General features: G+C 34.7%; 1 protein-coding gene across 12 annotated transcripts in view; it reads right to left on the reverse strand.

The window, feature by feature from the left end:
* Positions 1–18431, reverse strand: part of LOC5576419 (calcium-binding protein E63-1) — a 372289-nt gene that overhangs the window by 298982 nt on the left and 54876 nt on the right. The window contains exon 1 of one of the 12 annotated variants that reach the window (XM_021841268.1): positions 16052–16238. The exons of 10 other annotated variants lie outside the window; for them this stretch is intronic. In XM_021841268.1, the coding sequence (XP_021696960.1) occupies positions 16052–16093 (42 nt within the window). In that variant the 5' untranslated portion in view covers positions 16094–16238. Of the gene's footprint in view, positions 1–15736; positions 15845–16051; positions 16239–18431 lie in introns of those variants that run through there. One more of the 12 variants, XM_021841287.1, reaches the window with a different exon arrangement.

Raw genomic sequence — 18431 nt, forward strand, 5'->3', positions numbered from 1 at the left:
AAACTGACGACTTCTCGGACTTTCTCGACGCACTGCCCGGCAGAAAAGAACGCGTCACCTGAGAGGGAAAAATAATGACGATTTCTCGGGCTTTCTCGACGCACTGCCCGGCAGAAAAGAACGCGTCACCCGAGAGGGAAAAAACTGACGACTTCTCGGGCGTTCTCGATGCACTGTTCGGACTTTCTCGACGCACTGCCCGGCAGAAAAGAACGCGTCACCCGAGAGGGAAAAAACTGACGACTTCTCGGACTTTCTCGACGCACTGCCCGGCAGAAAAGAACGCGTCACCTGAGAGGGAAAAATAATGACGTTTCTCGGGCTTTCTCGACGCACTGCCCGGCAGAAAAGAACGCGTTACCCGAGAGGGAAAAAACTGATGACTTCTCGGGCGTTCTCGATGCACTCTTCGGACTTTCTCGACGCACTGCCCGGCAGAAAAGAACGCGTCACCCGAGAGGGAAAAAACTGACGACTTCTCGGGCGTTCTCGATGCACTGTTCAGACTTTCTCGACGCACTGCCCGGTAGAAAAGCTCAAAAATATTCAAAAAGCTGCACAGCAAAAACGGTTCGTTCGATTGTTAGACAATTAAAGAAACAAAGTTAGACAACTAAATAAAGATTCCAAAAAAAATACACACAGTAAAAAAAAAATTTTTTTTGCATTAAAAAACATAATTTTTTACACAAAAACTCAAATATCTCAAAACCCTATCGGAATACCAACGTATTTTTTTGAGGGAAAACGGTCCATTATATTAGCTATCTACCATAAAAATTTGGTGATGGTAAACCAATAAACAAAAAAGTTATGACATTTCAAACATGTCACAATTTTCACATTTAGTAGAAAAAAAAAAAATTTTCGGTGTAAATTATTACGGGAACCGCAGTTTGTTGCTGATTTTATTGTTAAGGGCCTTGCGTGAATTAAACAAGTCGTTTTCATGTATTCATTAGTATTATGTATATTATATGTATAAATATTATGTATATGTATAAATATTATATGTATATGTATATATGTATAAATTAAAATGAATTAACAGATTACACGAAAATAATTTTTTTTTACCAGGATATTTTTTTTAGAGTATGATTGATGAGTTTCTAAATGTTATATATAAACTTTAAAAGTTTTAGATTTGGGTATGCGTTATGAGATCATGAAAACATTTTATTAATACTTATTTATTTATTTATTGTTATTCAATTTTTTTACAATATCGAACACTTTTGCATCATTATCAGTACAGTTCGAGTATAGTTTTGCTTTAATTTTATTTTCTGACAATGGAATGAAACAGTGAAATTTTTGGGTTCCTTGGATCGTTTTCGCGTTATTATATTGCTCGCTGAGCTCTGATGCCGTTAATTCGTACTCGTCAGTAGTAGTAAAACAAAATGATAATTTTGTTAAATCTTCTTCTTTTCTGCGATTCGCCCAATCAAATAGTTCTTTTGCAGTTTTAATTGGATGCTCACGTTCTTTGGCTAAACTTGCTCTTGTGGCCTTGCGCTTTATGGTTCCTTCAATAGCATCACAAGGACCTTTGCCATGTGACGTAGCAAAGAAATGCCATTCTGCATTACATACTTTGATTTAAATTGACATAGGCTCGAAAAATTCTTACGGTTTTTGTACTGCGATGCTGCTCCATCAGACATGAAATATATCTTTCTGATTTCTTTATCCTTATCAACGCGTAAAAAGTTAATCATTTTGGCAATGAACAAATTTACAGATACTGAGTCGTGTCTTAAATCTTCGGAAATTACAATAAAACTAAAATATTCAATTTGCGTACTTCCATTGAAATAAATAACGAATGGATGAATTGTAGCTTGTTGTACGTTCCAGTGATGGGACTGCACTTCATCTTGCAATACAAAGCTATAGTTTTCAGAAAAATCACAAATGACTAAAAATTCACCATCTTGTAATGTATTTTTCGTATTTTTTAAAAAGCGGGATTGCTCTGTTTTAATAAAGTCGTGAGTAATTAAACTTTCTAATTTCAAGCAAAAAAATGACACAAACTCATCTACAGGTTTTACAATAGTTTCTAGGTCACACCTATCCGTGGTCACCCATTGCTCAAATGATAACTGATCAATATAATTTTCTTCAAACTCAGCGAATAAAGTATTTTCCAATGATGAAGAATCTGGACAATCCGAACAAGATCGTAGATAGCAATTTGATGTTGTATTTTCACACAAAAGACTACCAGTTAACATTTTAATATCCTTTGATAAATTGATTCTTTTCAAACTATGTAAGATTAGGTTAATATTTTCGTGTGTTGTGCACACACAAACATTATGTGTTCCTGAATTGGATAGAAGCTTGCATTGCCTTGGACGAAGGCTTGCAAATGAGGAAAAACCTACCTTAATAGGTATATAGGAAGCGTGTATACGATTCTTTCAAAGTAGTTCATCATTAATCGTTTTTGGATTGCTTGACGCTTTCCATCTTTTTTTACAGATACATAATCTTTTTGGCCAGGCACTTCATCGTCTTCAAAATATTGAATTATTTTTTCTTTTGTCTCATCTGTAAATGAAGTACTCGACCTAGCATTTTTGGTTGCAAAACAGTTATTTTTGAATTGTTTTGCCTCTTTTGCTGTATTTCTATTGGTTTTGAACTCATCAATGGCGTCTTGAATAGACCACGAGCTTGGCAGCATCGACAAAATCAATAATTTTTCTTTCCTTGTCGTGGCTAGATTCAAGAACCTTTCCTTCATATTCATAATTACCTCATCGTAGTCTGTATTTTCCACATCCTCAGGTCCTAATTTGAAGAGGTTTCTTCGTACAGCTTCGTTGATTTCACGGTATTTTTTCTCGGGATAATTGACGTAACCCATCTTCGTCCATTTAATCGGAGTCACTTTTATTCCAGCTATCCCTTCGTTGAAGCGTTCGATGTTGACCTTCTGGATGCACTCATCTTCTGATTGATTTGTTGAAACAGATGTCGCTGATGGTACCATGGCAAGACTATCTGCACTTGGTACTTCTGGTAACTCCTCAGTTGTTGTCGGTGCATCTAGTAATTCCTCAGTTGTTGTTGTTTTCGAACTTCCTGCAACCTGATCCACCGATGATGTACAGATTGCCCGTTTGTCAACGTTTAAACGGCAGGACGTACAAATTCGTAAATTTGTATTCAATGTAGACATTGGAGCATAACCAGCCGCTCTCAGTTTATCTATGGTGCTTTCGGTGAGATTTCGTAGCTCTTTCGAACACTTTTTTTCTGCAAACGGCCTGCAACAGTTGAGAAAGCGACTACTCATGTTGCTCGTTAGATTTTAATAAACAAAATCACTTTTAAGTTTTTACTGACTAGTTTGGTGTCGTTTGCTTGACTCAAGAAAAATTTTACAATTAAATCTTTTATAACCATAGTGGTAGTATATTTTTAGCTTTTTCGTGAGTATGTTCATGGTATGTACCTATCATGTTTTTGATGTTGTTGAAGTTACTCGCTTTCTCCCAAATATGATTAACAAAGTCTATTCTCTACCAAGGCGGGTCTATACCCAGGTGTAATCAAATTTTAACTTTGTGGAGAAAACCAGCGCCGAGAAAACCGACCTGCTTTACGTATACTAGATCACCTGGGTATAGACCCGCCTTGTTCTCTACGAGGTAAACTTTTTGCAGGTAAACTAGTCGTATACCTGTATAGAAAACTTTTTTTGTAGCTTTTGTCTTCAATATTAGATTTCTTATAGGTTTCTTTTATCAAAAGGTTTCAACACTATTGAGAGAATTTTTCTTCAGTTACGTACAATAAAAAATATGACACTATCAAGACTTTAGATCACAACACTGGATCGCGTCTAACTTTCTAATAGATGCTATAATAGTTATGAATAATTAAATAAAATATCATAAAAACAACTTGTTAACCTTATGTGGTACCCTTAACAAAAAATTCAGCAACAAACTGCGGTCCTAAAAAAAATTAACAATGAAAAAAAAAAAATTCACTAAGTGTCAAATTTGTGAAATATTTGAAATGTCATAACTTTTTTGTTTATTGGCATACCATCACCAATCATTTTTATGGTAGATAGCTAATATAATGGACCGTTTTCCCTAAAAAAATTACGTTGGTATTCCGATAGGGTTTTGAGATATTTGAGTTTTTGTGACAAAAATGATGTGTTTTAATGCAAAAAATTTTTTTTTTACTGTGTGTATTTTTTTTTGAATCTTTATTTAGTTGTCTAACTTTGTTTCTTTAGTTGTCTAACAATCGAACGAACCGTTTTTGCTGTGCAGCTTTTTGAATATTTTTGAACCATTTTCACATACACCCTTTTGAAAAGTTAGTCGTGACTCAACTTGAAGATTTGATATCGGAAAATGACGATTTAGATGGAACTGAAAAACTGTGCAAAGTTTCAGATATTTTTGAAATCGTCGATCAGAATCGACTTGCATGCCTCCGTGGAATCCCTCGGGGCAGATCGCTGTTTTCGACGGCCAAAACCTCTAGTACTCTAGATATGCACCCTAGAGGTTTGATGTCTTCGACAAAGTGTTTTGGAATAACTTGTACTAAAAACTACAAATGAACTTTAACACTTCACTTTTTGCAAAAAAAAAATAAAATACTAAAATCACTAAGGTGAGCAAATACCTTTAAACTCTAATATGTGTTGCTTATCTTGACTGATAGGCCTATTTCGTCTGCGACTTACAGACTTCTTCAGTGTCGAGCACTCGACACTGAAGAAGTCTGTAAGTCGCAGACGAAATAGGCCTATCAGTCAAGATAAGCAACACATATTAGAGTTTAAAGGTATTTGCTCACCTTAGTGATTTTAGTATTTTATTTTTTTTTTGCAAAAAGTGAAGTGTTAAAGTTCATTTGTAGTTTTTAAACATACTCTAATAATCCCTCCCAAAGTTTAATATAAAAAAGTGAAATAACTTGTACTATATTTTGACACATTCAGATTTGATCTAGATAAGTGAAAACTGAACTAGATCAGTTTTATCTTTTTATAGGAGCGTCCTAGCAAAAAACTTTCTTCTGCAAAGTTGTTCATTGAGGCATTTTTGACATTTCTTCGGAACACACTTACACTCTATCACTGACGTGGATTACGATATATGACAATTTAATAAAAACAATCAAAAAATCGATTTTGACCATTTTTTCATACAAAAAAAATATTAAAATATATTTTGTCATCAAGTATTAGAAGTTTAACTATTACAAAGTAAATTTACACCATTCACTAGCAAAATTTTCAGATTTAATTACCCAGACAACCAGAAATCGCATGAAAGTTCACGTTACAACTCGTTTATTCATACTAATTACATCAAACCCGCAAAACATTGTGGATAAACTCGTCGGATTGATGAGTTTTCTCGCATAAAACACTTCTTTTCTGAGTTCGTTTGTACATTTTGTTTCGTCTCGTACACTCGTACAAGGTAAGTCGAATTAATCCGTAGCAGCTGTCAACTATCATAAGTTAAGTCGCATAAGATCACTAGTTAGTTCAGTAGCAAATTTTTACACTCGCATTGTATGTTATTATTCATCACATAATATATGCACGCATATCGGCTCCACTTTTGAACATAGAAGGCCTTTTCGCGACATCTCATAAGTGAAATTTTGCACATACAAAGCCTCCAGGTGATTTTGTTATACGTACATTTTGGTTGTCTGGGTATATTTTTGGTAAAAACAGTCTAAAAATAGTGTTTTACAAAATCCAGGATAACTCATAACGGCAGATGGCGGCAGCTAATTTTTTGTATACGACTAGCCAAGAACATAAGTGTCATTGTCGCGAAGAAAGAAAAGTGGGGCCACGTGGGGCTTTTTTGTTGTTGTGGTTTGAAAATTTGATGAAAATACAGTTAACTCTCTCTTACTCGATATTCCGTATCTCGATATCGAGTTAGAGAACCATAGTAAAAGTTGGTTTTCATGGCAAACTTGATGGTCCCTTGGATCGCAGTTGCATTGGTTTTGTGTTCTGTAATTTGATACCTCCCTAACTCGATGGTCCCTTCAATATCGAGTAAGGGAAAGATAACTGTATGTTAAAAAATGCTTATATTTGTGAAACTATTCATGAATTTATATTTTTTAAATGTATTTCTGAAACATATTACATGTTGACGAAGTTTTTTGAAGAAGTCATCTCTAAACTGGTATTCCAATAAACTTTTAAACGGAATTCAAGATAATTTGCCCCATATGTGTATCTACCTATCTATCTATCCTTTGAGTTTTATTAGAGTAATAGTATTGTGTTTAATAAAAGTCATATTATACGATACCAGTTTGGTTCTGACTTTTTCAAAACACTTCGTCAACATGCAATATGTTTTAGAAATACATTTAAAAAATATAAATTCATGAAAAGTTTCTCAAATATTAGCATTTTTTAACATATTTTCATTAAATTTTCAAACCACCCTACTTTTCTATCTTCGGGACAATGAAACTTATGTTCTTGACTAGTCGTATACAAAAAATTAGCTGCCGCCATCTGCCGCTTCATGAGTTATCCTGGATTTTGTAAAACACTATTTTTTGACTGTTTTTACCAAAAACATAATTAAATCTGGAAATTTTGTTAGCAAATGAAATAAATTTACTTTGTTATAGTTAAGCTTCTGATACTTGAAGACAAAATTTTTTTTTTAACATTTTTTTTTGTATAAAAAAAATGATCAGAATCGATTTTTTGACTGTCTTTATTAAATTGTCATATATCGTAATCCACGTCAGTGATAGAGTGTAAGTGTGTTCCGAAGAAATGTCAAAAATGCCTCAATGAACAACTTTGCAGAAGAAAGTTTTTTGCTAGGACGCTCCTATAAAAAGATAAAACTGATCTAGATCAGTTTTCACTTATCTAGATCAAATCTGAATGTGTCAAAATATAGTACAAGTTATTCCAAAACACTTTGTCGAAGACACCAAACCTCTAGGGTGCATATCTAGAGTACTAGAGGTTTGGCCGTCGAAAACAGCGATCTGCCCCATTGTGCGCCATCTCTGATTCCTAATATTTTTGACTAAAACTTTTATGTTTATCTTTTTATGTGATTTGTATTCAGAGGAGCACACAAACTTTTGGTTTTCAGAACTTTCGATAAAATAAGCCACACCCTAGTGGATATGCATTGCTGCTAATGAGGTAAAGTTGTTGAGAGTTTTCCACTGAAGTATAGTCATATTGGATCTATGCTACAGTCTCGCTCGCCTCACAACATCAGCACCGCGCCGGTCGAATGCAATATGTGGGCCGAGCCACAGCAGGAAAACCCACATGATATTGCAATTTGAAAACTACTCCATAGCGGAGCTATTCCAGAGACGATAAGTGCTCGGCAATGTTGACCAAACACAGCGTGGATGTTCTACATTTGCTCTCTGCTGTAGTTCAGCCGGCTGTAGCCAGACAGAAGGTTTTATTTAGGAACCATGGATGGTTGATAATTAAACTATGTTTGCAGTTTGCTGCAGTGAATAGGGAGCTGGCACTTTAAATTTTCACATTTGTGTGTGTGGGTGTGTGTTTTTTTTATGATTTATTACAATGTACATCGCCAAGTTCCAGCAAGTAAATTCTTCCAAATTCATGATGATATGATATATTTTAAATGTGACAGAGAGATGATCCGAATCGTATCAATGTCATCGTGAGTAACCAGTTGTCTACAAAACTGACTAGAGTCGGTAAAGACCAAATTAATCGTAATTTTTTTTTTCTACAACAGGAAAAACAAGTAGGACTTTCAGGGTATTGAATTGAGATATATCCTGAAGAGCAATCATCAAACAAAATTCTTCATAACATTGAAAAGGCAAATAGGCAGCTATGATAGTATATTTACCAAGCAAGCTGTGTTTCAACAGCGACACCCAAGGTTTCAAAAACTTCGGTTTCAAATGATGAAAAAAGTTGATGTTTCATACGCTTATGAATGATGATAGCAACTCCCACCATATGCTCGATCCAGTCGATGAAAATTAGCTTTTGAATGATGTTGTTTGAGAGAGACTTTAACCCGAAAGTCGCTTTTGGATGAGCATGATTGTCATTGTCCTGAAAGTGGTAGGTCATTTGGCATAAGGTCGTTTGGCATAAAGCCGTTTGACATAAAGCCGTTTGGCATAATGGTCATTTGGCATAAAGTCGTTTGGCATAATAGTCGTTTGGCATAATGAGTGTGAAATCAAGTATTTTTGAAGATGACATTCGTTTATATGTTTATATTGAATTTTTCTGATGACATCAGGCTTGTTCTGGAGTCAATTGATACAAAATGACACCTTATTCTACAATCACATGTTCTTGAATAAACTGACGCATATGAGGAAAGTTATTGTCAATGGTATTTTATTATTTATCCCGAAATTACCGTTCTTCCAAATATTAATTCTACTTTTGAGTTTTGCTTTTGGAATATTTTTTGCAAATCTTGCGATATATTTAGCACAAATTTACCCTTCTTTTAAATATTCTATGTTTTTTTTTATATATAATGTAATTATAGGTATAATATGATGTGTAGAAACTGTTGAATAAATTTCACCTTCTTTTATACATACACTCCCGTGCATAAGTTTGGGTTCACCCCCTAAAAAACATGCAAAATTGTTCAGTCCATATCTCTGTGATTACACGTCCAATTTAAACTCTTTAAGCTGCATTCGAAAGGCAACGAGTTATTCTTACTTCGTATGTATTTTGCCAAAAATATTCTTTGAACTTTGTATACTAAATTTGTACTTAAAGTTGTGACATTTTTCAAAAAACACAATAAAAAATTATTACTAATTTACTCAGCATTGGATCGACCAAAATTTCAAAACAAGGCGTCATTAGAATCTTAATCTTATATTCTTTGAAGAGCACTCATGAAATTTTTGCGGAAAAATCTGAAAAGTATTCAAAATCAATGAAACAGTCAGTCAAGTCATCGTGCAAAAGTTTGGGTTCACCCCTCAGTATGGTATATCGTGCAAAAGTTTGGGTTCACCTGAACTTACTTAAATCTGTGAAATCTCAAACCAATCATGTACGCGCCATTATTTGCGCTCAAAAAAGCTTTAAACTATTAAAATCGGTTGAAAAATGTCAGAGATATTGACAAAAATGATGTGCGTGAACCCAAACTTTTGCACGATTTGCATCATACTGAGGGGTGAACCCAAACTTTTGCACGATGACTTGATTGACTGTTTCATTGATTTTGAATACTTTCCAGATTTTTCCGCCAAAATTTCGTGGGGTCTCTTCAAAGAATATAAGATTACGATTCTAATGACACATTGATTTAAAATTTTGGTCGACCCAATGCTGAGGAAATTAGATATGATTTTTCAGTGTGTTTATTGAAAAATGTAACAACTTTAAGTAGAAATTTTGTGAACAAAACTCAAAAAATGTTTTTCAAAAAATACATACGAAGTAAGAATAACTCTTTGCCTTTCGAATGCGGCTTAAAGAGTTCCAATTGGACGTGTAATCACAGAGATATGGACAGAACACTTTTGTATGTTTTGAGGGGGTGAACCCAAACTTTTGCACGGGAGTGTAGGCTGTTCTTTGGAGCTATATTTTTGAGATATTTCTTTTGTTTCCAACTGACAAAAGGGTGGCAATCGATAACATTGATCTGTTCTAAATATCAGCGAAAAAAGATGTCGATTACTGCAGGTATTTCTATGGGTTGTGCTACTTTTCCCCGAGAGTCGGTTCTCCGAAAGTCGTTTCACTGCACGCCAGTTCCCCGAATGCAAGTTCCCAGTATATCCCGTTTCCCCGAATAGCCTACTTCCTCGAAAAGTTTTTTACACACATAATTGCCGGAACTTCATAAATTTCAGGGTGGTGAACAAACTGGCCATGTATTATACACCCTTTTTTATTTAATTGGCGGTTCTTTCGAGTTTAACCGTCCTCAGCATTTTTGCCAACATGTATACAGCCGAGTTTTATCAATTTTCGGAAGACGTGCTACTAGAATGATAATTCCTTTAGAACCTGCCAATATTCAACTATTTATTTTTGCAAAAACATGATCTTCTTTCGAGATGTGCTGGAAAAAAAATATATTTCAATCACAAAATTTCCCTTCTTTTGATAACAGACGGTGTTTCTGATGTAAACTTCCAAAATTAAAATTAATATTAAACCGTTCAAAAGTTTTGCCATAAATATTTTCATTTTAAAATGTGTTGTTTCTTTGGGTTACGCTGTGAGAAGATTTTTTTTTGCGTTAGAGCTTTAAACATTTTAAACTAAAAATAATCTGCTCTCGTATATAGGCAATTTTTGCTGCAATAATTCAACTTTGGATAAGAGCTTTAAATATTTTGTAAGTATATTTTCACTTCTTTTACCAAGTAATTTTGATCAAGTATTACGTCCCAACTGGGACAGTGCTTGATCGGCAGGCGAAATATTCTTTGAGCGTTCCCTTCATTAATCACTGCGAACTTTCTTTGCCAATTTACTATTTTCAAATATGTAGATCGTAACAAGCTCAAAGTACTCTATGTTCTGGGATGTGTCACGAGTTTTATTTAGTTATGCTCTCTAATGTCACAACAATCTTGACATTCATAGCTTGGAAAATCTCTGAACGAACACCACGCTTGTTTAGAACATACCAAAATTTTTCGCCTTGAGCTCGGTGGTGTTCATTTTGGTAAAAGTTTCGAAAATGTCGATATTCATTCTAAGTCAATCATTATGCCAAACGGCCATTATGCCAAATGGCCATTATGCCAAACGACTTTATGCCAAACGGCTTTATGCCAAACGACCTTATGCCAAACGGGGTACAATCGTCCTGAAGGTTATGATTACAACGGTGGTAGGTCATTTGGCATAATGCCGTTTGGCATAAAGTCGTTTGGCATAATGGTCATTTGGCATAAAGTCGTTTGGCATAATGGTCGTTTTGCATAATGAGTCTGATACCAAGAATTTCTTAAGATGACATTCGTTTTTACGTTTCTATTGCATCTTTCTGATGATAACAGGCTTGTTGTGAAGTCAATTGATACAAAATGTCACTTTATTCAACAATCATTTGCTCTTGAATAATTTAAAGCATATTAGAAAAGTTATTGCCAATAGTATTTTATTATTTATTCAGAAATTACCCTTCTTTTAAATATTTATTCTTCATTTGAGTTCCGCTATTGGAATAAATTTTTGCACTGAAGATTTTGATATATTAGCACAAATTTACCCTTCTTTCAAACATTCTATGTTTTTTTCTAAATATGATATAACTATTATTAAAGGTACAAAACTGTTGATTTAATGTTTAAATAAATTTCACCTTCTTTTATACAAAGGCTGTTCTTTGGAGCTTTATTTTTAGATATTTTTTGTTTCCAACTGACAAAAGGGCGACAATCGATAACATTGATCTGCTCAAGTTATCAGCGAAACGAGAAATCGATGACTGCAGTTGCTTCGATGGGTTGTGCTACTTTTCCCCGAAGATCGGTTCCACGAATGTCGTAATCCCAAACGCCAGTTCCCCGAAAAATTTTTGGCATTCATAATTGTCATACTTTATACATTTTAGGGTGGTAAATGAACTGGCCATTTCATATGCACCCTTCTTTATTTAGTTGGCGGTTCTTCAGAGTTTTATTGTCCTCAGCATTTTTGCCAACATGTGTGTAGCCAAGAATGACAGAATACCTCCTTCTTTTGATTGCTTATCATTCTTTCTCGTTTACCAACCAGCCACTGAAGACTATTATAGCACCTATTTAAATTGCACAACTTTTCGGGGAAACGGGTCATTCGGAGAAATGGCACTCGGGGAAAAAAGTTAATCGGGGAACTGGCATTCAGGGAACCGACCTTCGGAGAAACGACATTCGGAGATAAGTAGCACAATCACTTCGATGATGCTGAACGCAATTTTTGATGTCTTTTCGTTTTATTATGCTGCAATTATTTTAGGCGTCCAATCTTCTATTGGTTTAATCATAAATTTTGCCTTCTTTTAAAAATAGGCTGCTCTTTATATTTACACTGTTTATTTATATTTTATTGTTTAGTTAAGCTGAATGTTAACCATTTTAATATTTTGCTGTTTTATCAATTCTTGCAAGAAGTGCTGTTAGAATGATAATTACTTTAAAATTTGCAAATGTTCAACATATATTTTTTTTTGCAAGCACATGATCTCATTTCGAGATATGCTGGAAAAAATATTATTTCAATCACAAAATTGCCCTTTTTTCAATATTAGACAGTGTTTTTGATGTACGCTTCCAAAATTAAAATTTATATTGAATCGTTCAAAACTTTTGCCACAAATATTTTCTTTCAAAATTGTGTTGTTTATTTGAGCTATGCTGTGAGAAGTTTTTTTTTGCGTAAGAGTCTTAAACATTTTAAAAGAAAAATAATCTGCTCTCGTGTATAAGCTATTTTTGCATTATCCTGCAATTATATATCTTGGGATAAAATTTTGTAAATAAATTTTCCCTTCTTCAACCAAGTAATTTTCATCAAGTGTTACGTTCAAACTGGGACAGAGCTTGATCTACAGCGAAATATTCTATAAGCGTTTCCTTTATTAATATCTGCGAACTTTCTTTGCCAATTTACTATTTTCAAATATGTATATCGCAACAAGCTCAGAGATACTCTATGTTATGGGATGTGAAGAAAATTAATATTCCGAAAGGATCTTCTACCAGACCCGTCAAGAGTTTTATTTAGTTATGCTTTCTAATGTTCCTATAATGTTTGACATTCATAGCTTGGAATATCTCTAATCACCTCGCTTATTGAGAACCTACGAAAAATTTTTGCTATGGGCTCGGTGATGTTGATCTTGGTAAAAACTTCGAAAATGCCGATATCCATTCAAAGTCAATCATTATGCCAAACGACCATTATGCCGAACGGCCATTATGCCACACGACCATTATGCCTAACGACTCTATGCCAAACGGGGTACAATCGATTACAACGCAAGCAATCATCAAGTGAAAATGATAATTGTTGGAGATTCTGCCTGGGAAATTCCGACTACTACAAACGTTGCCGTTTATCTGCTAGGTACGAGCCTCGACGGTTCGTTTGTGCGAAGGGCAAGCCCAAAAGTTAGGCTTGTGGTTGCCCCCGCAATTTGCGCTTACACATTTTTTGGTATCTTCCTCCACAGGACAGACGTCCTTAGTGTGCGAAGAACCTTCGCAAATCATGCATTCTGCATCCATGCGACAATGTTTGGTACCATGATCACATTTTTGGCACCGATGGCACTGAGTAAGTTAAGTTTTAGAAATGTTCCCATGTCACACGGACATTCAATATAAGTCTTGCTTTTTCAAAAGCAAACTTTTGTTAACCCTCTAATACCCAACCCCGCCTTTAGACGGGGTACACTTTGGAATTTTGTGTATTTTTTCGGATATCAAAATGATTTTATTTTTGGCTTAAACCTTGACTCACAACACGCATATAAGAAAAGTTTTTATGACTTTTAAACTTTTTTACATTTTTGAAAATTGTTTGAAAAAATGTTTTCTTATATAACCTTCATTTAACGTGTAATATAAAAAATCGTACCTTTTATATTTTTCTACGAGCAACCTATCACAAAAGAAGAGCTTGGTGGTAATAAAAAAATTTCAAACCTTTTTTTCCGTTAATTGCACGGAAAATAAAAATATTTCCAGAAAAATATTAAAATTTAATATTTTTAAAAGTTTTGTAAAAATTTGAATTTTTATTATAGCCAAAAAATAGTAACTAGAAGAGGCTTCAAGAAAAAATGAAAAAGGGCAGGGATGTTCAAAAATAAAAATATTAAAAATAAAAATCAAAATTCATAGATTTGCGAATAAAAATAAATCATTGTCCAAAACGTGTTTAGAACGATTTCAGATAACTAAAAATGATATTTAGATCGAAAATAAAAATTTGGGTATTAGAGGGTTAAAGTGATCTAAATAAGGACTGTTCATTTTATAAAGTGGACAATTTGTGCATGTTGTATCTTTTTAATTTATAAATGTAATTTTAATCGATTCTCTGTACACCGTTCGACTAGTATTGTACAATGTTGTGATAATAAAATATTCTTTAAAATAATTTAATTGCACACGAATATTGAACAACGTTTAGAACGGTCGATTTTTTGAGGTTAAAAAATTCAATAATTGTGAGAAATTGGCTGGAAAATTCGACAATCTATATTTTTTATTTTCAAAAAACGCTTGTTCTTCGAAAGCAACATCAATCAGAAGCCTGATGGAAAAAACCAAGCTATTTTTGGAGCAACGATTTTACAGATATAATAAAATCATTTTTCCCCGATATTTTTGGAGAAAAATGTTTTAAATGTGAAGGGAACTGATATGAATAGATTTTTCTGATTTAAAGTACGTCCTGACTAAAGTGCTAATATAGTATTAATATCAAAAATAACTTACGCCTTTATAGAGTTACTAACTAAGTCCCCTCGTCACATTTAGAGCACAATAGAAAACCAATTGTTTTATTTTTAGAAGACTTTTCAAAGCACAATGACAACCATCAAAATTGGCAACACTGCTGTAATGAAATCGTTTTTATTTTCCACATATTATTTTCACAATACGTTATTATTAGATTACCAATTGAAATATTCGGAGAAAAACGATTACAATTTGCTGTAGATCGATAAATATGCGTACATGATTTTAAAAGTATAAGACTTTTTAGTAAAACGACCATAAACAGTAAAATTTATAGTTAAGACTGCGGTTCAAACTCACGATTTAGCTCTCGTTTATACAATATAGTTTCTTTAGTAATCTAAACTAGTTTTGAACACGCTTTTTACTTTTCTCTTTTGCTGGGAGTGGAAGGATGGTGTATCAGCAAATTTGGGCATAAATGTATAAATCACTAATGTTACCTAATGTCTGTGAATGGTGGAATATAATTCATTTTTTAAAGCTACTCCTTTAGTAGAATAGTAAAGGATACAAACATACAATTTGTTCATAAAAATGAGAATTTTTGTTTGTAAAAAAATGTTAAACTTTGACAATAAGCTTTTCTTAAGAGTTTTTGGAAAAAACTATTTAGCTTTTCAACCAAATGCATTTTCTAAGATCTTTTTTTTTTTCATTTTTTATCTCTTCAGATGATTGAGAGACCTTTCAAGACGACCTTGAACAAACGGTCAGTTTTGTCATCATAAGTAAAAAAAATGTACTTCTTCTCTTCAAGATGTTTGAGACAAAGTTCGTGATCTTTAAGTGTTTTCCGGCAAAACGCGGCAGTCTCTTTTCTTTGCGTTTTGGAAGGAAATCTTGATTCTCCTGATGGAGTTCAAGATTTCTTGCCTAAATCCTCCAAATTTGGACCAACTGACTACGATTGGCGGCACTCTTCGTTTCCTCACTTGAATCAAAGAGCCTGGGCTAGAGGCTGCTTCGATTTGATGTTTGGGAAATTTGTCAAAATCATCGAACTGATTGTTCATTTCGATGCAATTAACATCTGATGTAATGGCTATCAATAGATCCTTATCCAGCTTGGGTAACGCAACTATCAATGGATTAAGATTGTAAGTGCATTTTTTGAATGGTGGAAGCGACATTACGTTAAACACCTGAATCTGATGCATAGTAACGAACTATGGATGGCAACAGCTGGAATAACCATTTGCTTATGGCAGCTTCTTACCCACAATGTATCACCAAGTATCAACGTGACAACATTTGACACGTCCTGTAACTCTTGACAGCTGAAATATGGCGAACACAACGCTTTGAATACTAATAATACAAAACAGCATCGAATAGATCATCTCATTCGTTGCCAATTAACGTGCCGACAGGAAATTACATTTAGTCGAACTAGTACTTCAACATTTGGCACCCGAATAATATCACTTCATTTTCAATTTCACACTCTTTCGATTCCTTAAACCCTCATAATCTGCGAGAATTATTCCACAGAACTCAAATACGGTGCACCTGCTTGGAATCGAACTCTAACCTGTCGTGCTTCATCAATGTCCTTATCGGACGCTCCATCCATTGCAATGTTGAATTTCGCGCGCAAAGCACAAAAACACAACCGACAACACCGTAACCGAAATCTGTGCCCCGCGAACCTGGACAACAAGACAAATTAACGCGCTCAAAAACCCCAGACGATGGCACTTGTTCGGAAGCTTAAAACCACGACACTGCCGGTTGTGTTGCCAAAGAGGGTGTCTTGCTGCTGGCATGCCCTGAATAGACAGACAGACAGACGGAAACATGTGCTGTGCACCACCCATTCTTGTCGCGAAACAAACGAACATCGACCGGTGCCACATTTCTCAAGGAAGATGCCACCATGCACGGGGGAGGGGCTCTGAAAGCCGTTGCGGTAAACGCGCCGGCTATTCAGCAAGACCAAATTTGAGGTCATGGGTTCGAATCCCGCCGATAGAGAAACTTTTCGAGTTGGAAATTTTCTCGACTTCTTCGTGCTAACAAAAATGGTCAATTGTCATAGAAGGCTCTCAGTTCATAACTGTAGAAGTGCTCATAAGAACACTAAGCTGCGAAGCAGGCTATATCCCAGTGGGAACGTAAATCCAGAACGAAACAGAAGATGATGCCACGCCGCTACAAATCATGCCAACAGTGTCAACCGATTGTATTGTCCGTAAGGTGCTCAGGCGAGGGGTGCGCTTTTTAGTGGTCTTTAATTAGCGAAATGAGCTGGTCGTTGTGCAATTGAAACAATTCAAATTTCACGCTTGTCTTGCGCTTTATTGCGGTTTGAGTTAGGGCTTTCACAGTGAGGAAAGTTTGTCGAAATGATCATCTTTAGTTGAACGCGTTTTATCTTACAAATATTTGATTTTATTTCATACACTGAAACCTCCATTAACGTAAAATTTATTATATATGATTATCTGAGATATGTGATATGTGATGTGTGATGATACCAGTGATGATCACGGTTGTATGACATTTGCCAGAAAACCATTTACCAGAAAGCCGTTTGCCAGAATCAATTTGCCAGAATGGATTGTTTGTCAGAAACCCATTTGCCAGAAAGTCAATCCCCAGAAAGACCATTTCCCAGAAAAAGATATTACTTCATTACTAAGCAATACTTAGGCGTGTAGAATCCTTCGAATTATTATGATTTTCAGCGTACGATATACCGTGCACCCCCGCTAATTTGAACGGTAAATCATGCAAACTATCGGGGTTCATTTTTAATTTAAACTTCTAGTCACCCTAGAATCGTGTTTCTGGTTATCTCTTGCACTGTTTTGTTTCGATTCTGTGTTCCGTTCCACAGCGTTCCTGTTCCCTTTACTCTGTTCCATGAGCCAAATGACGTTTGAACCATTTTTAATCTGAACGATGTACAAATTAGATAAAAAAGTGTTCAGATTAAATGTGGTCAAACCAACGGGGAATACCCGGTACATTTATATGGAAAATAATTGTTTCGTAAGATTTTTAACTTTTTTTTTGTTTAACTTATTATGGTATTATAGACTTGGGGGTAGATAGCTGTAGGTGTAAACGTGCAGCTATTTAGCAATACCAATCTGATGAACGTGGGTTCGAATCTTATCGGCGAAGATGTTTTCGAATTGAAAATCCTCTCGATTTTCCAGGACATAGAGTATCTTCGTACCTGCAATACGATATACAAATGCAAAAATGATCAAATCTCGATTACTTTTTCAAATCGACGTGAGTAACTTTCATACTTCTTTTCCTGTATTCTAAAAATGTTTTAAAATGAATCACCTTTTTAACGTTTTTTCGTCGTGTACATCGCTCAAATTTTGCATACAATCAAATAGCGTTCAAAAACTAGATAGTTTTTATTATTTTCAACAAAAATAATTAAAACAAAATGATAAGCCGTTTCATACAGTAACTTTCGACGTTTTTCTACCAGTGTAAAATCGGCCGAAGTAGTGTTTTGTTTTGATTCGTGGTTAAGTCACTTTGTCTCTCTATACAGTGGGGCGGCGAAAGTAGTGGTTAGGTTGCGAAAGTTGAAAATCTTACTTTCGTCGTTTTGTAAATCCGGAAATTAAACGTTCTAAAAGTGAAAAATTGAGTTGGGTAGGAGCGGAACATGTGGAATTTCATCTGCGAAACACGTAGAATCAAAAAAGTAAGTTTATTCACTTTTCTGACTTGAGACTATTTGAATAAGTTTTCGAGAAATGGCAATGAAAGCTCTAAGTTAATCACTGTGGAAGTCTTCATTAAAACACTAAGATGAGAAGTAGGGTGGACGTAACGCCAGATAAATAAAAGGTATTATAGACGAGTTTTTCATAGTTTCCAAGAAATAATTATTTTCGTAATGTGAATATGGACATCTTCCAGATTATTTTATACAAGCT

This window comes from Aedes aegypti, chromosome 2, assembly GCF_002204515.2.
Source record: "Aedes aegypti strain LVP_AGWG chromosome 2, AaegL5.0 Primary Assembly, whole genome shotgun sequence".
NCBI classification, from domain to species: Eukaryota; Metazoa; Arthropoda; class Insecta; order Diptera; family Culicidae; genus Aedes; species Aedes aegypti.